The 25,120-nt window shown below is 43.1% G+C and overlaps 1 protein-coding gene across 1 annotated transcript; it reads left to right on the forward strand.

Moving 5' to 3' along the window:
- Positions 1–1,818: 1,818 nt before the first annotated feature.
- LOC122938225 (epidermal retinol dehydrogenase 2-like) lies at positions 1,819–23,989 on the forward strand. Its single transcript, XM_044293601.1, has 6 exons — positions 1,819–2,177; positions 10,832–10,963; positions 12,827–12,926; positions 17,452–17,596; positions 22,049–22,174; positions 23,582–23,989. Exons 1-6 carry the CDS (start codon positions 1,857–1,859, stop codon positions 23,673–23,675), a joined length of 918 nt encoding a protein of 305 aa, XP_044149536.1. The 5' UTR covers positions 1,819–1,856; the 3' UTR covers positions 23,676–23,989.
- The last annotated feature ends 1,131 nt before the right edge of the window (positions 23,990–25,120 follow it).

Here is a 25,120-nt window from a genome sequence, read left to right on the forward strand (position 1 = left end):
CCTGCTGGAATCCAACAACGCAAGTGTGAAAGTACCCTGAACCCACCCTTAAAGAGGACCCTGCACAGTCAATGGCAGCACTGACTGGACAGAGACAGACTGTGCAGGTACACACCCCCCATCTGGTAACACCCCTCTGTACCCTTACTGCAGACTGCTAGCAATTCATTCATAACGTCTAGTAGAAATAATAAAGGAATGGCACAACATAGAGCCATAAGATGCTCCAGAATTATTACATGGGGGGATACATGTAGCTAGTAAAACAGACATGTCAGGAGCGGGGACAGGTTTAAAGTGGTTATGGGGAAGCTTTGTACAGCCTGTGAGAGGAAGCAGGCTTTATTTCTCCAATTCTGCTATTTTTCTCTGAAATGTGCATACTGAGACTATCCGACTGGTCGTCTGTGAGCAGATGGTTAACCGCTCTTTAGTTTACTATTCTAATGCCTTGTCAACATTAGTCTATTTATTCCATTACCATTTCTACTGCGGAAGCCAGAAGCAGAAGTTGCTATAAAAATGGAGAACCTACAACCTAAGTCTACAGATTAAACTAGACCAGGGATCAGCAACCTTCAGCACTCCAGCTGTTGTGCAACTACAAGTCCCATCATGCACACTTACGCCACTGTTCTTGTAACTGCCTTTAGAAATGAAAGGAGTTGTAGTTTCAGAACAGCTGGAGTGCTGCCGCCAGAGGTTGCTGATCCCTCATCTAGCCCATTAAAATCCACCAAAAGTTAGGCACCAGCAGCACATTTATAAGTACATTGAATCCCTAACATAATATGCACACAATAGGGGGGAATTATCAAACTGGTGTAAAGTAGAACTGGCTTAGTTGCCTATAGCAACCAATCGGATTCCACCTTTCATTCTTCCAAAGGAGCTGTGAAAAATGAAAGGTGGCATCTGATTGGTTGCTATGGGCAACTAAGCCAGTTCTACTTTACACCAGTTTAATAAATCTCCCCCATTGGGTTTCATTTTGTAATTTATTATGACTATGCAGCTGTTTTTGCTGTTCATGGTGTCACTAAACTGCACCTTTACTGCATGGAATGTTTCTTTTTGGCCAGCTCGATAATCCTATACGCGATGCGTGCTATCCTCTTTCATGTACTGTCTAAGAAATACATGCATGTCTGTAATGTCCTAGGACAGGAATGCCCAACCTGCGGCCTTCCAACTGTTGCAACAGCCTACAGCTGCTAGGGCATGCTGGGAGTTGTAGTTTTGCAACAGCTGGAGGGCCGCAGGTTGAGCATCCCTGTTCTAGGATATACCGCATCATGGATTGTAAGGGTAAATGCACATGTTCAGGATTTAGGTGCGGAGAATCCGTACGGACAATCCGCTTCAATTGGTGCAGATTTTACTCTCCCTATTGAAGTGAATAGAGAGAATCCAGTTGGGAAAAATAATCCGTACAGAAAACAAAATCTGCATTGTGTACATGAGAATTTTAAATTCTCATAGAATGTGGATGACCCAATCCTGATCGTGTGCATTTAGCCTAATGACATTGCCCTCCGGTCTGAGCTGAGCTCCACCATACCAGTTTTCAGTGGGATTCTGCACCAAAAATCTATCAGTTTATAGTAAAATAAATATGGTGGATAAAAAAAACTGCTGAAATAATCCTCAGCGGTGCACATTCTGTTGCAGAAACATCTTGGACTTTCGCTACAGATTTCACGTAAAATCCACAGCGGAAAAAGCCTCTTACCTGTGGCCTAATGGGTTAAGTGTACTTTAGGTGTGTGCTTTTTATATTTTGTCCTTTCTGTGCTAAATATTGATTGTTATTCTACAGGTTTCCTGCACATAAAAGCACCTACAATCCTTCCATCATGAACTTTTTCTTGGAGACATTGAAAGTTTTGCTTCTTACAATCTATTTGACATTGGAGTCCATCATCTTATGGCTTCTCCCATCTCGAAGAAAGAATGTTGCTGGCGAACTGGTGCTTATTACTGGAGCTGGAAGCGGGATAGGACGTCTTATGGCGCTCGAGTTTTCCCGCCTTGGCGCTACTCTGGTGTTGTGGGACATAAATGAAGAGGGCAATAAGGAAACGAGCAGGCTGGCTAAGAAAAATGGCGCTGTGCGGGTGCACACATACACGTGTGACTGCAGCAAGAGGGAAGAGGTGTACAGGGTTGCAGACCAGGTATGTCCTTTGTGTTTAATCCCCGTCTTTCCAAATTTTCCCCCAAAAAGTATGTCAAATATAAATCCTCTACTTATTGTTTTTGGATTTCTGTTCAGACTTTTTTTTTTTTTTTTTTTTTTTTTTTTTTATTGTATGTTTTCTTCCGGGAAAAACAGTGGCTGCTAAGGCTACTTTCACACTGGCGTTTTGGCTTTCCGTTTGTGAGATCCGTTTCAGCGCACTCACAAGCGTTCCAAAACGGATCAGTTTTGCCCTAATGCATTCTGAATGGATAAGGATCAGTTTGCCTCCGCCTCCATTCTGCTCGTTTTGGTGTCCGCCTGACGATGTGGAGGCAAACGGATCCGTCCTGACACACAATGTAAGTCAATGGGGATGGATCCGTTTTCACTGACACAATACGGATCTGTCCCCCATTGACTTTCAATAGTGTTCATGACGGATCCGTCTTAGCAATGTTAAAGATAATACAAACTGACCCGTTCTGAACGGATGCATGCGGTTGTATTATCTGTGTGGATCCGTCTGTGCAGATCCATGACGGATCTGCACCATATGCGAGTGTGAAAGTAGCCTAATCCCACAAGGGTTGTCTCTTGTCCTTCTAGAGTCCGGGATGACCTGTGCGCCTCTTCATGAAGCTGTGCTGGAGCAGGGGATTCATCTCTGTTCAGAGCTGTAGCTATACTTATGGAGGATTCGCGTGGCTTTTTTTTTTTTTTTTTTTTTTTCAGGCCGATCATCGGGAACAAACTTTCGTAATAGGCCCTTGTAAAGGTGCCTCAGATCACCCCATGAATGAGCAAAACGCTCTGGGTGGCAGATCATACTGTGTAAGCAGGGATCTGCTGCACAGAAGCAGTGAATCTGTAGGAGGTGAGACCTCTCCGCCTTTAACGAGCAGGCAGTTATTGCGAAGAATAATGGTCTTCTCGACGGCCCATGTAAATGCATCTTCACTTTTACCAGAGGACTCACTTAGCTGCCCCAGCCTTGTTTCTAAATGGCCTGGCCAAGGCAAGTGGCTTGTTAGCATCCCCCGGCTACATTCTGCTCTGTATAAAATTGTACAGATTGGACATTTAAGAGTTGCTGAAAGCCATAGTGCAGCTCCCTTGGGTGCTGTACCAGGAACCTTCTCACATCTATGACTAAGAAATTACTGACCAGGAGATTTGACAAAAGATGAGTGAGCCTCACAATAAGCTGACACATCCTGCTCTGTAGAGACCACTTCTCAGCAGTCTTCTCATTATCATCACAGGCAGGATTAACGTGACATGTAACACCTCTATTACAAAGCTGGAGGCAGATAACACAGGATCCATCATGAATGCTAGGCGGACAGAGTTCACCTACTCACCCAAAGCCCCCCACCCCTGCTCCCTTTCTACGGTATTCTATGGAAGTCAGTGGAGCACAGGGGCCGAGAAAACTGTGTGGGACTTAGCAGGAGGGATATGGTCCACCAGATTTACTATAAGTTATGGCATACATTTATACAAATCTACATCTGCTCTTACTGTAGCTGGCATAGATTTAGATTTGTGACGCATAGATTTGAAAATGTGCCAAATTTACTAAGCGGCCTACCTCCTACTAAATATGGCGCATCTTACTCCACTGTACAGTCTTGGGGTCCATTCACGCGTCTGTAGAATGTGTCGGCACCCGTTCCGCAATTATCCTGAACAGTGTGCTGTCTGCAACTCTGCATCCACATTTCCAGTCCTTGTCACCGGAAAAAAATAGTTCATAGAACATGTTCTATGGGGGTGCCGGCCGGTGTATTGCGGATCAGCAATACACTACGGACGTGTAAATGGACCCTTAGTAAATCTACCCTGTTTTTTTTCTGCGGTTACTTGTATCTGTGTGGCTCAACAGCTCAGGCTAGATGGTTGCCCACATAACCATGTATAAAAAATAAAGTGTAGAATAAGAAAAATGGTAAAAAAAAAAACAAACAATAAAATAACCGTATACATTCTCTTTAATGCATTGTCTCCCGATGAACATTTTTTGTTTAGTTTACAGTGGTCTCCCAGCTCTTTGAGGGAAGAGTGTTACGAGTTCTCATTGAAGAGATCCAGCAGGTGTATGGAGACTCATACAGAATATACTCCACAGTTAACAGGGTGGATGTTGATATTGCTATTGATGGCCTATCCTCAGGATTTTTGGTGCCGTAACGAGAGTGTAGTGGATAAAGCTGGTAACTGCAATGCTGTTCCCATTGAAGAGAATGGGAGCAGTGCTGCAGTTACCAGTTCTGTCCACTGCACAATGGATGGAGCTGTGTAGTTCTAGATGATCAGCAGGTGTGTGGGGTGTCGGACCCCCACCGATCTGGTATTGATGACCTAACCTGCGGAAAGGCAGAAATCTTGACGGCCCCTATAAGTATGCAAATTAGCTCTTCTCTAGAAAGGAAATGTCATTCACTAAACTAGGCCCCCCTCTGTAGACAACTGTTTGGGATACTTTCCCAGCAAAGACAATTGATGGGGCCGTATTGCAATAAACTAAATAGGGTTGTGTTGCAGATCTGGCGGAGCGCTGTGCAGAGAATATTTAAAGGGGCTGTTGCTTTTTTGTGTCCCTTGTATTATAGGCAAAAGAAAATGCTGTAATGGTTTAACAGTAATAACTTCTATGTGACAAATGAAAACTAATGTACACTGGCTGTGGCAGACACAGGAATCTAGATTCAATAGTGTAAATTTTTGCCCTCCCTGGGTTGTAATTGTGTCTTTAAAGGGAACCTGTGACTGGGATTTTGTGTGTAAAGCTGAGCACATGGGTTGCTAGATGGCCGCTAGCACATCCGCAATACCCAGTCCCCATAGCTCTGTGTGCTTTTATTGTGTAAAACAGGGACCGGACTCATCTCAGGTTAATTTGCATATGTATCAAACGTTTTTTTTTTTTTACACAATAAAAGCACACAGAGCTATGGGGACTGGGTATTGCGGATGTGCTAGCAGCCATCTAGCAACCCATGTGCTCAGCTCTATACACAAAATCCCGGTGACAGGTTCCCTTTAAACACTGTCCTTAGCGCGATATTTAGATTTAATTGGAATTTTCCAAAAGTGTCTTACATAACTGCACTTTTGTCACATGCGTAATTTTCAGACAAACCCAATTTAGATCTCTGGCAGAGTTCTCCAGCTCTACAGAGATGTACAGAAAATTGGCGAGCCCGACAGATTTGGCTTGGTCCTTTTTTTTTCCCCTCTTTGATGTTGTTAACTGCACAGTTTCCTAGAAAGACAGCTTTACGTAAAACTCTTAATAAAATTTTTTCCAAGCTGTGAGATGGGAAAATAAGTCTCATTGTTCAATTAACATCTACAGATAATCAGCTAACGCCGAATGATTTTATGCATTTTTTTTTTTTTAAGGGTGGGGTATATTTGTGGCCAGTTATCCTTTGCATCATCAGTTGGCAGCCCCTTTCTCTTTTTTTCTATTTTTTTTTTTATGTCTTTCTTCTTACTTTGTAAAGAAACCGCAGTTCATTTACGCATTTACATAAGACTGTCCATTCACTTGTTGCTTTTAGGAAGAAAAACATTTGAAATTAGATTTATGCATAGTTGCAACAAATAACTATTAAAGGGTGTTCCAGTTTTGCCATTTTCACCATTTATTGACAGGAAGCAACACATACTATCGCTTACTAATAGTGATATTATTTTTTTTACCTGTAATGCCCCATTTTCCTGCACTCCATAGGAGTCACGTGACATTTTTCACTGCATTGGTTCCCTATCCCGATGACATGTCTACATTTCAGGAGTGGCTAGGCTTGTAAGGCTCTGCTCTGTAGACGCAACATAATCAGTGACCTTGCCTCTCAGGCAGGGTGGATAAAAATCAATGATTTTAAAAAAAAAAACTTTTTTTTTATTTAAATCAGATATTTTTTTTTTTTTTATATAAAATGCTTTTTGAGCAAAATATATTACCATCCAAAGGTTATTCCATCATGAAATAAAGATTAGTTTTTTAATTATGTAAAATAAGGCTGTATAAGTTTAATTTTTTTTTTGGTAAATAAATCCCATTAATCCATTCACCATGTCATGCTCTTCCAGAGCCCCGTCACAGGGGCTCTATACTGGAAAAGAACTGATCAGGCATATCCCCATGCATTCTGAATGGAGAGTAATCCGTTCAGGATGCATCAGGATGTCTTCAGTTCAGTCATTTTGACTTATCAGGCAAAAGATAAAACCGTAGCATGCTACGGTTTTATCTCCAGCGGAAAAAACTGAAGACTTACCTGAATGCCAGATCCGGCATTTTTCCCTATAGGAATGTAGTGCTGGATCCAGCATTCAAAATGCCGGATCAGTCCTTCTGGACTGCGCATGCGCAGATCGGTAAAAATGTGAAAAAAGATACAAGACTGATCCGTCTGTCCGCATGACAAGCGGAGAGACGGATCCGCTCTTGCAATGCATTTTTAAGACTGATCCTCATCCGGATCCGTCTCACAAATGCTTTGTCACATGTGGATCCGGCGTCCAACTACGGAACTGCCCGCCGGATCACACTGCCGCAAGTGTTAAAGTAGCAGATTATTGGGCAGTTTCTCTGCCTACAAGATATTATCACAGATGCTTGGTTTACTTTTGCAGGTCTCAAAACTGAATTTGACTCAGCAGAGATCACATGCCTCTTCACAGCAAAAATTTTATAACATGAACAGAGTTGAGAAAAAGACCTTAATCCTAACTTCTACAAACCTATGAATGCAGAATCAAACTAATATGAAAAGTTGTTATTCTAAAAATCTTCATCTACTTGCATATTATAAGTTATACCAGCAAGAATTAGTCTTTATAGAAAACTACGATTTAAATTAAGCCTTACTGACTAGTGATTTAAATTGTGATTTAAATCAGTTTGATTTAAATCAAATCCACCCTGCCCTGCAGATGTGATGTCAGCCACAATCCTGTGTCTAAGGCCTCATGCACACGACTGTAGGCCGCTTTACCTGTATTGCTGCCCGCAAACAACGGGTCTGCAATATACTGGCACTGGCCTTGTGTGCACCGTACAATCCAGAACATACGGTGCGGAATGGATGCAGGGATCGGAAGCACTATGGAGTGCTTCCGTGGGTTTTCAGCCCGTGCCTTCGCAACGCAAAAAATTAGTGCAAAAGTAGTAGTACTTTTTGTGGTGCAGATCGCAGACCCCATTCAAGGGTCCATGTCTGCAGACGGCAGCCACACGGTTGGTGCCCGTGCATTGCAGATCACAATTTGTTGGTACACAGTAGGGGTGGGCGGTATAGGCGATATGCGATATGAATTTGGGCCACGATATGGATTTTCGCCATATCGCCAGACCGCGATATGATCGCGCGCACCATGTTCTCCTGAGCCGGCCGGCACAGCGGAGGGAGGAGGAGGAGGAGGAGGGAATCCCTCCCCACTGTGCGGGTTGCCGCTGAACACCAATGAGGACAGAGTAGGAGGAGGAGGGGAGGGACTGTGGCCACTGCGCCACCAATGAATGTGCCGGCCATATCCCACAGGGTCCCCCTCCTCCCCCCCATCATTGGTGGCAGTTTGCAGTTCCGATCGGAGCCCCAGCAGTGTAATGCTGGGGCTCCGATCGGTTACCATGGCAGCCAGGAGTCACGCTGCTGAAGTCCTGGCTGCCATGGTATGTTAGTGAGCAGAGAGCAGCGCATTATACTCACGTGCGCTGTGGCCGCCGGTCGCTCCTTCTTCTCATAGGTCTGTGCGGCGCATTGCTAATGCTGTAAGCATTAGCTATCCGCCGCACAGACAGAAGAAGGAGCGACCGGCGGCCACAGCGCACGTGAGTATAATGCGCTGCTCACTAACATACCATGGCAGCCAGGACTTCAGCAGCGTGACTCCTGGCTGCCATGGTAACCGATCGGTAACTCCTGGCTGCCACTGCCACCAATGATTAATACTGGGGAGGGGGGTTTGCGTTACCAGAGGGGACATATCAGAGGCTGGGGAAGGGGGGCAGATCAGAGGCTGGGGAAGGGGGGCAGATCAGAGGCTGGGGAAGGGGGGCAGATCAGAGGCTGGGGAAGGGGGGCAGATCAGAGGCTGGGGAAGGGGGGCAGATCAGAGGCTGGGGAAGGGGGGCAGATCAGAGGCTGGGGAAGGGGGGCAGATCAGAGGCTGGGGAAGGGGGGCAGATCAGAGGCTGGGGAAGGGGGGCAGATCAGAGGCTGGGGAAGGGGGGCAGATCAGAGGCTGGGGAAGGGGGGCAGATCAGAGGCTGGGGAAGGGGGGCAGATCAGAGGCTGGGGAAGGGGGGCAGATCAGAGGCTGGGGGAGCACATGAGAGGCTGGCGCCATGGTCAGCTCCCTGCTGTTGTGTGCACTATGCACAGGGCAGCAGGGAGAGTGTAAAGTCCTATTCACCCTAATAGAGCTCTATTAGGGTGAATATGACAAGGGTTCTAGCCCTTAAGGAGGCCAATAGTTAATAAATAAAAAGTGAAAAAATAAAATAAATTTAAACACCCCCCCCCCCCCCCCAATATAGAAAACAATATATCGCAATATATATCGCATATTGCACATGCTTAAAATTATATCGCAATATAGATTTTAGGCCATATCGCCCACCCCTACTGTACCATGGGCATGGCCGGCGCATGAGGCCTTAGGGAGGGATTTTTCCAAGAGGGCTTCAAGCAGCCACGGATCCAGGGCTACTATCGGGAATGTTAAGGTTTCATACAGGCAAGCAAGTGCGGATGCGGTGCGATTTTCACGCACGGTTGCTAGGAGACGATCGGGATGGAGACCCGATCATTATTATTTCCCCTTATAACATGGTTATAAGGGAAAATAATAGCATTCTGAATACAGAATGCATAGTACAATAGCGCTGGAGGGGTTAAAAAAAAAAAAATTTAACTCACCTTAATCCACTTGATCGCGCAGCCGGCATCTCTTCTGGCTTTTTTTTTTTTTTTTTTTTTTTTTGCTTTGTGCAGGAACAGGACCTGTGGTGACATCACTCCGGTCATCACATGGTCCATCACATGATCTATCACCATGGTAAAAGATCATGTGACGGACCATGTGATGACCAGAGTGACGTCACCACAGGTCCTGTTCCTGCACAAAGCAAAGAAAGAAGCCAGAAGAGATGCCGGCTGCGTGATCAAGTGGATTAAGGTGAGTTAAAAAAATATTTAACCCCTCCAGCGCTATTTTACTATGCATTCTGTATTCAGAATGCTATTATTTTCACTTATAACCAAGTTATAAGGGAAAATAATACAATCTACAGAACACCGATCCCAAGCCCGAACTTCTGTGAAGAAGTTTGGGTTTGGGTACCAAACATGGCGATTTTACTCACGCGAGTGCAAAACGCATTACAATGTTTTGCACTCACGCGGAAAAATCGCGCATGTTCCCGCAACGCACCTGCATCTTTTCCCGCAACGCCCGTCTGAAAGAGGCCTTATTGTTACTAAAAAATAAAAAAAAATAAAGCTAAAGCAATTAAAGTTTTAGTATGAAATATCACAAAACAATATTTGGTATCCCTGTAATCAAAATAAGCTGTACAATATAATGAACATATTTATGGTGATTGGTAGATTGCGCATTTTTTATTTATCTTTTTGCTTTCATTTCAGTGATAAACTGTTTAGAAGGCTATTTCCTTCACAGGCATAAAACTAAATAAACACAGAAAATTCAACCCTTTCAACAGAGCAGGTCTGTAGTGAAATGGGAACTCTTCTGCCGGACAGTCTGGAGTTCAAATCCTGATGAAGACCTGTCAAATCATTTATTTAGTATATTCTGTGTGCTGGAAGAGGAACCCTCCCCCAATCCATATCCAACACAGCTTCATTGGTATTTACCACATTGCCTACCCGACTTGTACCAAAAATTCCATGTAATTTGAGGGTTGAATTTATGGTCCCAGAGTATGAAACCATGTGCTCTATAATTGCATATGTCATCCTTTGACAATTTTCGGCATACGTTTGGCCAACTGCAGCCTTTTTAAATGTTCGGTGTATAAACTGGAAGAATTTCCCTTCACATACTCAGTGTTCACCAAAATGCAGTCAATAGACCTGAATGGCTGAGAAGTCCGAATCCCACAGCGGATCCGGCTACGCTGGAGGATCTGTCTATCCATGTGGGTGAACAACCCCTTTAAGGCCTCATGCACACGACCTTATGTATTTTGCAGTCCACAAAAAACGGATCCGCTAAAATACGGATGACATCCGTGTGCATTCCATATTTTGCGGAACGGAAAAACTGGCCCCTGATAGAACAGTGCTATCCTGTGCTATATAATAATAGGACATGTTCTATTTTTTTGGGGAACGGAAATACGGACATACGGAAACGGAATGCACATGGAGTAAACTTCCATTTTTTTTTTTTTGCGAATAAAAACGGAACGGACATGGAAAGAAAATACGTTTGTGTGCATGACACCTAAGGAAGTAGAATTCCACTACCTGCATTCTTCTGGATATATGAATTGTAAATAGACATATAGCGCCCAGCATTGATATTTCTATGGTCCTCAATTAGTAAGTATATGCATAGTGTATATTATAATCCATGTACCCTGTACTTTGTTTCTCACTCCATTAGGTGAAGAAAGAAGTTGGAGATATCACTATCTTAATTAACAACGCAGGCATTGTGACCGGAAAGAAATTTATAGACTCCCCTGACGCCCTTGTGGAGAAGACCATGCAAGTGAACACTATGGCACATTTCTGGGTAAATCAATGCTCGTGTGCAGTCTAGGGTAAATGTTCGGTTGGGTTGGTCAGTCCACAGTCTAATTTATATCTTGTATTTTGAAAAAATAGTGTGACCAAAAAAATATAATTTGGCTCCTAAATTTGTAACCAAATGCACCAAGTGATACTTTGCAGAAATGATGACATCCAATGCATTTCCAAAAAAGGAAAATGGCTAGTGTGGTTCAGGAAACCATAAGGCTTTGTTCAAATACGGGATTTGTCTGCACCACAGATTTTGCTTTCCTGTCAAGATTAAAGAGGTTGTGTCACTTCTGCAAATGTCATTTATCATGTAGATAAAGTTAGCAGAAGCCACATACTAATGTATTGTGATTGTCCATATTGCCTCCTTTGCTGGCTTGATTCATTTTTCCATCACATTACACACTGCTTGTTTCCAGGGGTTACGACCATCCTGCAACCCATCAGCGGTGGTCGTGCTTGCCTCTCTGGTGGCGGGGACTGTGGGAGTGCACACAGGCAGGTGCTTGTGCAAGCATGACCACTGCTGCTGGTCATAACCGTGGAAATGAGCAGCGTATAATGCGATGGAATGAATCCAGCCAGCAAAGGAGGCAATATGGACGATCACAATACATTACTAAGTGCCTTGTATTAATTTTCTCTACATAATAAATACTAATGGTTGAAGTGAGACAACCCCTTTAAGGCTGTATTACATACACCAACCATGCTGGCGATTGTCAGGAGCTTTCCTTCCCGGAAATCACCTGCTTGTTTTTGTGGAGGAGACCGCTGCTATTACATGAAGCAACAGTATGAGGAGGCGCGATCGCTAGTGCCTTTGCTTGTCCCTATACTGACTAGGTGTTTGCCGGCAGCAGATTGTGATTACACAGCACAATCTGCTGCCGGCAAATGATTTTTAAGCCTGTTGAAAGATTCCAACTGCCCGATGAAGGAGCATTTGCTTGTTCATCAGGTAATCGGCAGCAGTATTACACTGCCAGATCATCGCTAACTAACATCGCCAACAACCCAAAAACGTCACTACTAGTGGTGTATATTCTGGAGCCTACCTGGAACCTATTATTTTTCTAGTCTTGGTAAAAGGGTATCTCTGGGTGCAGAACACCTCAATCTAAGAAGTGGATAGGCTACTGGTGTTGAAGGCCATACCCGATTTTCCTTTTGCACAGATGCATTCAAATTCTTACATAATCCTGTCATGTAAATGGTAGGTCTACCTCCAAAAATCAAAACGGCGGCATAAAGGGATAACCATGTCAGGTCAAATAATAAAAATAGAAGTTTTGTACAGTGTATGTCGATCTAAACTAGAAAACCCTACTACCGTTTTTTGCTATAGACTATATAGGCTTGTAAATGAACCACTGAGACCACATTCCTGGTACACATCGGAGAATACCAGATTTTGAGTTTTGAGTGCCTTTAAAAGTTCTATTATTCTGTCTTTTCACAAGAATCTTTTACTGGAGATTCATTGTCTGTCTTTTATGTTTTTTATTTCTTTTAATAAAACGGCTTGGATTTATAGGATTTTCAAAATTACATTTTGTGTTCTGTTCCCTGGAAACAGCCATTGGGAATGATCAAGTAAACACCTAGTCGGAGGCCTCGCACAGACACTAGTTTTCATCTTGCTCTTTATTTGGGGCTGTATTTCTTCCTTCTGTGGCTTTCCCACTGCTCGCCGTCCTTTGTGTCAGTGTGAACAGCCAAGGGCCACCATAAGCAATATCCATCTTTATACATACATTACTAAGTTGCAATACCTATAAAATATACTGCATTTTTGCCTATATAAATCTTTGATTTCTTGGAAAATTTGTGGATAATTTTTTTGGACTTCTAGACTTATAAAGCTTTCCTTCCGGCAATGATGGCCTCCAATCATGGGCATCTCGTGAGCATTGCAAGTTCTGCTGGACTTATCGGAGTCAATGGATTAGCAGGTGAGAAAATACCTAAAATGTGTCATCAGAAAATGAAAAATTTTATAAAAATTTTTTTTTAAGTATTTTGGGTGTTTTTTTTTTTTTTGTTTTTTTTTCCCAAGTTAATATCTATATTTTAAAAATATAAACTTGTGCTGTTCTTTTAGACAAGGTTTGTGACTCGAAGTCAGGAGGGAAAGGATAACCTCTGATATCATCTATTGTGAATATGTGTTATCTATAGACAAACATTCCATGTCACTGTAATTCTGCTTGCGATGATAATGGGGTGACTGCTGAAAAGTGCAGAATTAACTTTTTTGTTTAAATAGATAGTGTCATGTTAAATTGAGAAAAATTGACAAACTGTAAAGTATATGTTTAACATAAAACAGGATGATTTAAATAATCATTTTCTGACGGCACACGCACATTAACCAGTTAGCAAGGTGTGACACTGCTGCTGACACTACTTGAAGGCTGGCTAATGGGACTATTGGAGAGGTGAGGTTTGGGTCTGTTGTGACTAGTGTGTAAGAAAAGGGGGCTGCTGTGACTACTAGTGAAGTTAGGAGCCTGCTCTGAGGGCTAGGAAAGTGGACACTGCTGTAACTGTAAGGGCGCATTCACACGACCGCGCGGTATGTTGCGTTCCGCAAATTACGGATCCGTAAAACAATGATGCCGCCTGTGTAAGTTCTGCAATTTGCGGAACAGGCGGCCCATTATAGAAATGCCCTGTCTTGTCTGCGATTGCGGACAAGAATAGAACATGTTTTATATATATATATTTTTTGCAGGGTTTACTGTCTGCATCCTTTTGCGGTCTCAATCAAATGATTGGGTCCGCACCCATTCTGCAATTTTACAGTCGTGTGAATGGTCTCTAAAGGGGAGCTGTATACTGACTACTAAGGCCAGGCTTGCACATTCTCTTTGCTGGACAGGTTGCCATTTCTAAATGTTTAGCAGTCCTTTACCAGATTGTGTAGATCTCACTTTACATCATGAAACTCCTACTGATTTTTGGAACTGGGACCTAGACCGGGCTAAGAGTCTTCCAGGCAGGAATTTGTAGAAAATATCTATATCCAAATTGTACAAAAGGTGGAACAGAAGTCTGCTGTTACATACAGTCCGAGCTGAAATATGGATCTCGGGTATTCTGCTATGCCTGGGAAACCTCAGGAAACTGTTACCTGCTGGTTTTTATTAGTAAAAGGAGTGACCTTTGACTATAGTTGCAGCTAATATCTTATCATACAAAGTGATGTTAGGGTTAAAGTACATAAGCCAAACATGCAGAGCAAAGTGTATGGTCAATAATACGTGTAAAATCTGTAACACTGCAGACGGTGAAACTCTGTACTCGTTTTACCCTTCCTCTAGTAGACTCTTAACCCCTTAGGGACACAGCCTTATTACACCTTAGGACCAGGCCATTTTTTGCAAATCTGACCACTGTCACTTTAAGTGGTGATAACTTTAAAACGCTTTGACTTATCCAGGCCCTTCTGAGATTGTTTTTTCGTCACATATTGTACTTCATGACACTGGTAAAAATAAAGTTAAAAAAAATATTTTTTTTTTGCATAAAAAAATGTCAAATTTACCAAAAATTGGGAAAAATTAGCAAATTTCAAAGTTTCAGTTTCTCTACTTCTGTAATACATAGTAATACCCCTAAAAATTGTGATGACTTTACATTCCCCATATGTCTACTTCATGTTTGAATTATTTTGGGAATGATATTTTATTTTTTGGGGATGTTACAAGGCTTAGAAGTTTAGAAGCAATTCTTGAAATTTTTCAGAAATTTACAAAAACCCAATTTTTAGGGACCACTACAGCTCTGAAGTCACTTTGCGAGGCTTACATAATAGAAACCACCCAAAAATGACCCCATTCTATAAACTACACCCCTCAAGGTATTCAAAACTGATTTTACAAACTTTGTTAACCCTTTAGGTGTTGCACAAGATTTAATGGAAAATAGAGATACAATTTCAAAATTTCACATTTTTGGCAGATTTTCCATTTTAATATTTTTTTTCCAGTTACAAAGCAAGGGTTAACAGCCAAACAAAACTCATTATTTATGGCCCTGATTCAGTCGTTTACAGAAACATCCCATATGTGGTCGTAAACTGCTGTACAGGCACACGGCAGTGCGCAGAAGGAAAGGAATGCCATACGGTTTTTGGAAGGCAGATTTTGCTGGACTGGTTTTTTTGACACCATGTCCCATTTGAAGCCCCCCTGATGCACCCCTAGAGTAGAAACTCCAAAAAAGTGACCCCATTTTAGAAACTACGGGATAGGGTGGCAGTTTTGTTGGTACAAGTTTAGGGTACATATGATTTTTGGTTGCTCTAAATTACACTTTTTGTGCGGCAAGGTAACAAGAAATTGCTTTTTTGGCACCGGTTTTTTTTTTTTTTTGTTATTTACACCATTCATCTAACAGGTTAGATCATGTGCTAATTTTATAGAGCAGGTTGTCACGGACGCGGTGATACCCAATATGTATACAATTTTTTTTATTTATGTAAGTTTTTTACACAATAATTTCATTTAAAAAAAAAAAAAATGTTTTAGTGTCTCCATAGTCTAAGAGCCATAGTTTTTTTCAATTTTTGGGCGATTATCTTAAGTAGGGTCTCATTTTTTGTGGGATGAGATGACTATTTTATTGGCACTATTTTGGGGTGCACATGACTTTTTGATTGCTTGCTATTACACTTTTTGTGACGGAAGATGACAAAAAATGGCTTTTTTTACACAGTTTTTATTTTTATTTTTTTACGGTGGTCATCTGAGGGGTTAGGTCATGTGATATTTTTATAGAGCCGGTCAATACGGACGCGGCGATACCTAATATGTATACTTTTTTTTTATTTATGTAAGTTTTACACAATGATTTCATTTTTGAAACAAAAGAAATCATGTTTTAGTGTTTCCATAGTCTAAGAGCCATAACTTTTTCAGTTTTTGGGCGATTATCTTGGGTAGGGTATGATTTTTGCGGGATGAGATAACGGTTTGATTGTTACAATTTTGGCGTACATGCGACTTTTTTGATCACTTTTATTACCTTTTTTGGGAAGTAAGGTGGGCAAAATTCCAATTTCATCATAGTTTTTAATTTTTATGGCGTTCACCGTTCGGGTAAAGTAACATTACCGTTTTATAGATCAGGTCGTTACGGACGCGGCGATACCAAACATGTGTAGGGAATTTTATTTTTTTCATTTTTAATCAGTGATAAATGTGTTTTTTGATTTTTACTTTATTTTCACTTTTTCCACTTTTTTTTTTGACCCAGACCCACTTGGTTCTTGAAGATCCAGTGGGTCTGATGTCTGCATAATACAGTACAGTACAATATATATTGTACTGTACTGTATTTTACTTACACTTTGTCTGAACAGATCTATGCTTTCAGCACAGATCTGTTCAGAACCATGGACAGCAGGATGCCTGAGAAGGCGTCCTGTTGCCATGGGAACCTTCCCCGTCTGCTCAGTAGTTGCCAGAACTGCGCAGACGGGGAAGGGTAAGGACGGGGCTTGGGGGGGCTGCCTGGAAGCTCTCTCCCTCTCCATTCGGGGGGCTGCAAGGGCACAGCAGCCCCCCGATGGGAGAGGGAGGGAGCTCCCTGAGCTGTTAACCTTTTCCATACAGCGGTCCGTACTGGACCGCTGTATGGAAAGGGTTAAACGGCTGACATCGCATCACCGATGTCAGCAGTTTATACCAGGGTGCCAGCAATGTGCTGGCACCCTGGTATACCCACTAGACGCCAACGATTATGCAATGGGAGGCGGGCGGGGGATCCCGCCTCCCGCACCGCCCGCAACCCTCCCCCTGCACCTCCCACCGTGTGAAAAATAACTCAGGGGTGCAGGGGGGAGGGATACTGGAAAAAAAAATTAATCCTAAAGTTTCTGATCCCTGCGGTCAGGCCCATTGAAGGGCATTAATCCGGATCCGGCCTTAAGCTAAACGTCGTTTCGGCGCATTGCCGAATCCGACGTTTAGCTTTTTCTGAATGGTTACCATGGCTGCCGGGTCGCCAAAGTCCTGGCAGCCATGGTAAAGTGTAGTAGGGAGCGGGGAGCAGCATACTTACCGTCCGTGCGGCTCCCGAGGCGCTCCAGAGTGACGTCAGGGCGCCCCAAGCGCATGGATCACGTGATCGCATGGCATATCATCCATGCGCATGGGGCGCTCTGACAACACTCTGGAGCGCCCCGGGAGCTGCACGGACTGTAAGTATACCGCTCCCCACTACTACTATGGCAACCAGGACTTTAATAGCGTCCTGGGTGCCATAGTAACACTGAAAGCATTTTGCAGACAGATAAGTCTTCAAATGAAAGAGGCCTTAGAGGAGCATAAAAGAGTACATGTCTTATCAGATATCTACCAGTCTTCATATCCTCCATCGTGATTGTCTTATATTATCTAAAAGGAAAAAAAAGTCGTCAGTGAACGCCGTGTTCTCATGTAGTGAATCTGTGTAAATCTGTTTCTCTTACAGATTATTGTGCTAGTAAGTTTGCAGCCATTGGGTTTGCAGAATCTGTTGGGCTTGAAATGTTGGCTCTGGGAAAGACTGGTGTGAAGACCACAATTGTCTGCCCATATTTTATCAATACTGGAATGTTTTACGGATGCGCAACCAAGTATGTATCATGAAAATTAACATTTTATCATATTATATACCCATATGCCTGTAATTGAAAGAGTGCGTTACATTAGCCTTATGCTCAGAATATGAGATGTACATGAACAACTACACAGTTCTGGATTTTATATATATATATATATATATATATATATATATATATATATATATATATATATATATATATATATTTACATATTATACATACAATGAAGGGTCTCACTACTGTCTGCCACACATCTGTCCAGTGTTTCTGCTGTGGGGGGGCATTGCACATTTTTCTTAGACAAGTTAATTAGCTTTATCTGCCCACAGTTCTTGATCCGTTTGTTAACCTCCCTAATCTCCCGCTGCCTTTCTTGTATGGCCACTACCTTTTGAGGTCTTTGCCCTAAGATTTTGATTTAAATCCCTGAAATCATTTTTAAGGACTCTCCACCTACCTCTAACTTTGTCATTGGTTCCGATATGGACCATGAACGCTGGATCTTCTCCAGCCCCTCCCAGTAATCTGTCAACCCGATCCTCGATGCGTCCAACTCGAGCGCCAGGAAGACAACACACCGTTCGATGTTCCCTGTCTTTGTGACAGATTGCCCCATCTGTACCCCTCGTTGAGTCGCCCACTACCAGCACCTATCTGGCCTGCCCTGCTCTCCTGGTCCCATGCTTACTGGACCTGACATTCCCCTGACTGGCAGAGGAAGTGTCTGGCTGCAGCGGTGCTCTCCCTGAACTGACATCCCCCGCATCTGCCAACCTTGCAAACCTGTTGTGGTGTGTCAGATCAGGGCTAGCCTCCCTGGCACTCTTCCCTCTACCCCACTTTCTGTTATCCAGCTACCTACCTCACTTTCCGGAGTCTCCTCGCTACCACCCTCCCCCGCATCTATACCATAGAGTGCTTGCTGACTGAGCAGAAAACTCTTCTCCAAATTGTCAGTGTTGAAACTCGCTCGTTTAGATACTCGATGTGCGATTCCAAGCGGCAATTTGCTCACATTTTAATCAAAGATGTGCACTCTCAAACAGCTGTTCCAGGACTGCATACATTAGACAAGATGTGCACTGGACTGCGCTGTCAATAATGGAACACATACTAAATGGGGATTACACAAGAAAATAAAAAAAATACAATACAACTCAATGAAAAACAATTGACTTACTGTAGTCCCCTCCTAAAGTCCCTGAATCTAAATTCCCCTAATCTTAAAGGGGTTGTCTCAGTTCAGCAAATAGCATTCATCGTGTAGAGGAAGTTAATACAAGGCACTTACTAATGTATTGTCATTATCCATATTGCCTCCTATGCTGGCTGGATTCATTTTTTCCACCACATTATACGCTGATCGTTTTCATGGTTACGACCACCTTGTAATCCAGCAGCGGTGGTAGAGCTTGTTCACTAAAGGAAAAAGCAGCAGCCTAGCTGTAGTCCCACGGTCCCAGCCACCAGAAAGGCCAGTGCTTTTTCCTATATTGTGCAAGCACGACCACCACTAATGGACTCCAGGGTGGCCGTAACTATGGAAACAAGCAGTGTATAATATGATGGAAAAACAAATCCAACCAGCAAAGGAAGCAATATAGATAATAACAATAAATTAGTAAGTGGCTTGTATTAACTTCTACATAATAAATACTATTTGCTGAAGTAAGACAACCCCTTTAAGTCAGACATGTGAACGCTCACAAACTCGTGTCGTTTGTCTGCTTGTATAGGTGCTGCTCCCAAACAACAAATTGAATAAAATGAGAATGAGAAACATCATCTTGAAAAACCTGTTCTGGTCACATAGTTCTCACGCAGATCCAGACTTCACTACCGTATCTGATGATCCTTGTGTGATCGTCACATGACTAGAACAGGATTTTAGCTTTTCAATGTGAAAGTTAACCGCCTCACGCAGGATCGCGTTCCGGAGGTGGTCGATTTATTCCTCCTTGACGCATCCGTGCGTCATCTCGCGAGACGCGAGATTTCGTCCAGAGCCGTCCCGCACATGCGCAGTCTGGGCCGGGAATCGTTAGAGAAGTTCGTCACCAGCCTGCCAGCCAATGATCATCGCTGGCAGGTTGGTGATTTTCAAAAAAACTAATCGCAAGCCAGTTAACACATTATATTTATAAATATGTGTTTAAATGGCTTCTCTGCTCCTCTGCTGGTCCTTTTCGTCGGTTGGTCTCAGCAGAGGAGCAGGCATCACAGTGAGTAGCACCAAACACCACACACTTAGCCCCAGATCACCCCCAATTAACCCCTTGATCACCCCTGCTTAGTGTAAACTGTCACTTTTTTTTTTTTTTTCTTTTTTCCACTAGTATTGACTGTTAGGTTTTAGGATAGTTTAGGCCCCTTGGTTAGGTAGTTAGCGATCGTTTAGCGCCCAGCCCACCGCACCGCAGTCACTGATTAGCGTATCGCTAATCAGCATTGGTACTTTTATAGTATCTGTAAGTGATCAAAACTGATCAGTCAGATCTATAATAGTATTAGTGTCAACTTAGTTCGCCCTTCACCCAAAACGCAGTGTTTGCCCGATCAGGCCTGACATATTAATTTTTTTTGATCACTGCACAATCACTTTACACGCGCTGCGACGATAAAAAAATCTGATATTTTTTTTTATCAATCGTAGCGGCTTCCGGTACTTCGCTAGCCTCCCATTTGTAAGACAGGCTTGCTTTTTTTTCTTGGGTAGTCTCAGGGGATACCCCCTAATTTTAGTTGACCAAATGGCAAATAAGGGGTATTCTAAAGAGGCCTACAGGCTTCTGACCCAGTCGGATGAGGAATGGAAACCCTCATCTGACGAATCCAGCGGGTCAGAATATGAACCTGTAGAAAGCAGTGGCAGTCTGACCCAAAGTTTGGACGAGGAGGTTGAGGTCCCTGATACCACCAGGCGTACCCGGCCCCGTGTTGCTAGACCACAGGTTGCGCAGGATCTGCTTCAAGGGCAGCAGAGTGGGGCTGGTGCTGTCGGATTACATGGTGCGGCATACACCAGCAGCACAGCCCACTCTGGACCTAGTACCAGCACTGCCGTACAACATGGTGAAGTGGCGAGCACAAGAAGGGCAGTTGAAGCTGGTACGGTGGCACGTGCATTAGTTCCCCCGTCGCAGCCACCGCACAGACAGGCCCGTAGAGTCCCTAAAGTGCTGGCAAACCCTGATTGGCAGCCCCCAACTTCAGCCGCACCAGTAGTTCCCCCTTTCACCGCACAGTCTGGAGTTCGGGTTGAGACAGCTCAGATCGGATCGGCACTGGGGTTTTTTGAGCTGTTCTTGACTGCAGAGCTGTTGGATTTGGTCGTGGCAGAAACAAACCGGTATGCCACTAAATTTATATCCGCCAACCCGGGAAGCTTTTATGCCTAGTCTTTCCGGGGGAAACCCGTCCAAGTTTCTGAAATTAAAACTGTTCTGGGCCTTCTCCTCAACATGGGCCTAACAAAAAAGCATGAATTGCGGTCATATTGATCCATGAACCCAATTCATCACATGCCCATATTCTCTGCTGCCATGTTCAGAACACTATTTGAGACCATCCTGCGTTTCCTGCACTTTAGTGACAACAGCACCTCTCGTCCCAGAGGCCACCCAGCTTTTGACCGGCTCCACAAAATTTGGCCCCTCATAGACTACTTTAACACCAAATTTGCAGATTTGTATACCCCTGAGCAAAACATCTGCATAGACGAGTCCCTTATACATTTTACCGGGCGCCTTGGCTTCAAACAATACATCCCAAGCAAGCGCGCCCGGTATGGGGTCAAATTGTATAAGCTCTATGAAAGAGCCACAGGCTATACGCACAAATTTCGAGTCTATGAGGGTAAAGATCAGACCCTGGAGCTGGTCGGTTGCCTTGAGTACCTGGGGAGCAGTGGGAAGACAGTCTGGGACTTGGTGTCACCCTTATTTGGCAAGGGGTACCATCTTTATGTGGACAATTTTTACACAAGTGTGCCCCTCTTCAGGCACTTGTTTTTAGAACAGATTGGCTGCTGTGGCACCGCGCGACCTAGTCGCCGGGGCTTCCCCCCCAACGGCTCGTTACCAGCCGTCTTGCAAGGGGGGAGAGGGCTGCCTTGTGTAACGAAGAACTGTTCGAGGTGAAATGGAGAGACAAGCGTGACGTTTACATGCTCTCCTCCTTTCACGTAGACACGACAATACCAATTGATCCAGTTAAAATCATTAAGATTTCAGATTTCCTCTTTTTGCAGCAGGTCTGATCATGAAAGTAGCACTGCGGAAACGCATAGTTCTTTCATGCACTAGTTTTCATGCATGAGGTCCATTTTCGTTTAGTTGACAGAATTCTGTATTTGCTTTTTGTATCCATTGATAAATAAAATCTTTATGGAAATTCTCTGTACTGTATAAGGTTAGCTTCAAGTATGGGAGATGTTCATTCTGATTTTTCTTTTCTGTTCTCCAGATGGCCTAGGGTACTGCCAATTTTAGAGCCAGATTATGCCGTCAAGAAGATCATTGATGCCATCCTAAAGGAACAAGTGTACTTGGTGATGCCTCGCAGCCTCTACGTCGTATTTGCATTTAAAAAGTGAGTTCTGGATTTACATAGTTTATTTTGCAGGAGTTACTTATTGATGACCTATGCTCAGGATGCTCCCGGCACATCCACTGATCAGCTGTTAGAAGAGGCCTCGGTGCTCCTGTGAGCGCCGCAGCCTCTTCCTAAGCCTGTGATGTCACTTTCGTCAGTCACATGGACTTTATGAAGCAATGTCCTATTCAAGTAAATATGATTGAGCTGCAATACCAGGTATAGCCACTATATAATGGATGGTGCTGTGTTTTTTATATTATGAGGAGCACTGCTGCCTCTTCAAACAGCTGATCGGCAGAGGTGCTGGGAATATAATTCACACTAATTAGATACTGATGAACTATCTTAAGGATAGGTCATCAATATTACACTCCTAGAAAACCCCTTGAAAGGGTCTACACAGCAACTTAACTCCTATCCACAGGATAGGCGATAAGTGTTTGATCGGCAGGTGTCTAACCGCTGGGGCCCCTGCTGATCACGAGAACACGGGCCATGTTCCCCTTTTTGATGGAATGGTGGACAAGCGTGTGCGCTGCTCCTTTTAAATGGGGGACAATTGTCCCCATTCTCGTGACCGGTGGGAATCAAGAGACCAGGAAAAATGGGTAAATGTAAGAATTGAAATGACTTTCACAAGGGCCAGATTGTAAAAGCTAAGGGTCTGATCCATGTAGCCCCCACCTCCAAAACTGTTTTTGTAACCCTATGGTTTTTCAATCTCCATTATTGACTGAGATAGTAATACCTGTTTTAAAGGATCTGCTGCTAACCTCTTGGGTTCAAGATACCACAAGACAACACTTTCAGAGGTGTTCTGGAATCTAAGCCTCATCTTCTGAGACGTTTCTGTGGCACAAGGGGGCCTACACATTTTTAGGCAGATGGTGCTTAAGGTAACCTGTCACCTCTACCTCGCTGCCCCTTGCTGATTTCATCAGTCTCACTTCTAGGCTAGTATCCAGTACTTTTACAGGACTGACCAGGCAAACCCCACAGTGTGCGCCAGAACTGCGAGTCCAATGAGACTCATGGCCTGCCCTCCCCTGCCCATGACTGGCAGATTTCTTTCCTGTTGCATAGGAAAAAAAACTGCCAAAGTCTCATTGGCCCCCTCTACCTTGCCGTGCTGGTGCGCACTGTGAGGTTTCCTCTGTAAGTACTGAATACTAGCCTAGAAGTGATGGACCATTAAAATCAGCAAGTCTGTCACTATACTCAGCGAGAGTAGCATAGTAGAGCTGACAAGTTTTTTTGTTTGTTTTTTTTTGTTTTTTTATGTTATGGCTGATGGGTGTTTATATCTGGTACCTCATGAATCTAATATTAAGCATTTACAGTTTCTTAGATTTTGTAATGTGTATATAATAATCCATCTTTTTTTTTTTTTTTTGTCTTTAGTATCATTTCTGCTAAATTAGGTTTTGTACTTGGGGACTACTTGGGAGCCTTTCATTTTATGGACCACTTCAAGGGTCGCATCAAGAAGGACTAGACTCGGCCTACATAGATACCGACCTTAAGATGACCTGTGAATGTAATACTAATACATCAAATCTCATAGACCAGTGGTTCAAACCAAAAAGGTCTCTAAATTTACATCTTATGTAATAAAATTTAATTACATTTTTATATATTTCATCAAATCTTTATTTTGTATTGAGGGATATATAACTGTCTACATTGGAAAGTCTGGAGAAACTCCAGTAACACAAAAGATGCCAACACTAATGATTCTTATAATAAAATGACTTGTTCATGTAACACTTTATAGTTACAAGTAAAGGTGATTTGCTATTTTGTAGCTTTTTTGTGTTTTTGGTGTCCTTTTTTTTTTTAAATATATTTTTTATGTTAGTAAATCTAGATTTGACACAGTAAAGCCTCTTTCACACTACGGCTGTTGATTTCTGTTGTTTTGCTCCATTATAAGAGCAGAACAATTAAAATGACGGAAGTGCCGATTTTGCACACCGCTAACCTGAACGGAGCCAAACATATCCCGTTGAGTGTAGTGCGATCTGTTCAGTTTCTATTTCAAAGCCCCTTTTCATAGAGGAGAGAAGTCTTTTATGCAAACACCTTTTTTGTTTTATATTAAGAGGAATATATTTGTTAGAAAGTCCTTTATGTAACCATAGACCGGCGGCATACACCCGTCTGTAATAACCAGGCACGCTGCTGGATGCTGCGTCTAATTTATGATGAGGCATACCTCTCATAGAAAATTAGGCGCACCATCCGACAGTCAATGTTGCTGGATCTACTCTGATTTCCTTTGATCCAGAGCTGTTGCTCGTTTTTAGATTAAGGGGATCATTTATTATCCAGAAATACCCATATTTATGGCACAGATTTCGACTTTTTCCTGCTCACACCAGGTCTAAAAAAGTGGGCTTGGCAGGGAAGGGGACGGGCCAGTAGGCATAAAAAAATTGTCTCAATGTAAGCCAGACATAACTTCGGCAGAACCATTGGCAGATATAGGGGTTAAGACCAGCTAAAACGCCGGTCTTAATAAATGACCCCTAGGAGCTTTAGGGCTCATGCACACGAACATGTATGTCCCATGCCCGTATTGCGGCCCGAATGGGTCCGCAAAATCAAAATATGAAGCAGACCACTTCCTTGGGATTTCCATGTCTCCACGCTGCAAAAAAATTGAATATGGTCTATTTTTTTATTTTTTTTATTTTTTTGCGATTTCAGACAGAATGTTGCAGATTGCGTTCACATACAGAATAGGCGGGCACACAACCGGTGCTGGTTCATCATGGACCGATATTTGCAGTCCGCAGCACTGGCAGCACACATACATGTGTATGAGCCCTTAGGCTCATAGTCATACTTTAAGGCTGGGTTCACACCTGAGCGTTTTACAGCGCGTTCCTACGCGCTGTAAAACGCTCAACAAGGAGAAACCAATGATTCCCTATGGGA

The sequence above is a fragment of the Bufo gargarizans genome, chromosome 5 (assembly GCF_014858855.1).
Source record: "Bufo gargarizans isolate SCDJY-AF-19 chromosome 5, ASM1485885v1, whole genome shotgun sequence".
Taxonomy (NCBI): Eukaryota; Metazoa; Chordata; class Amphibia; order Anura; family Bufonidae; genus Bufo; species Bufo gargarizans.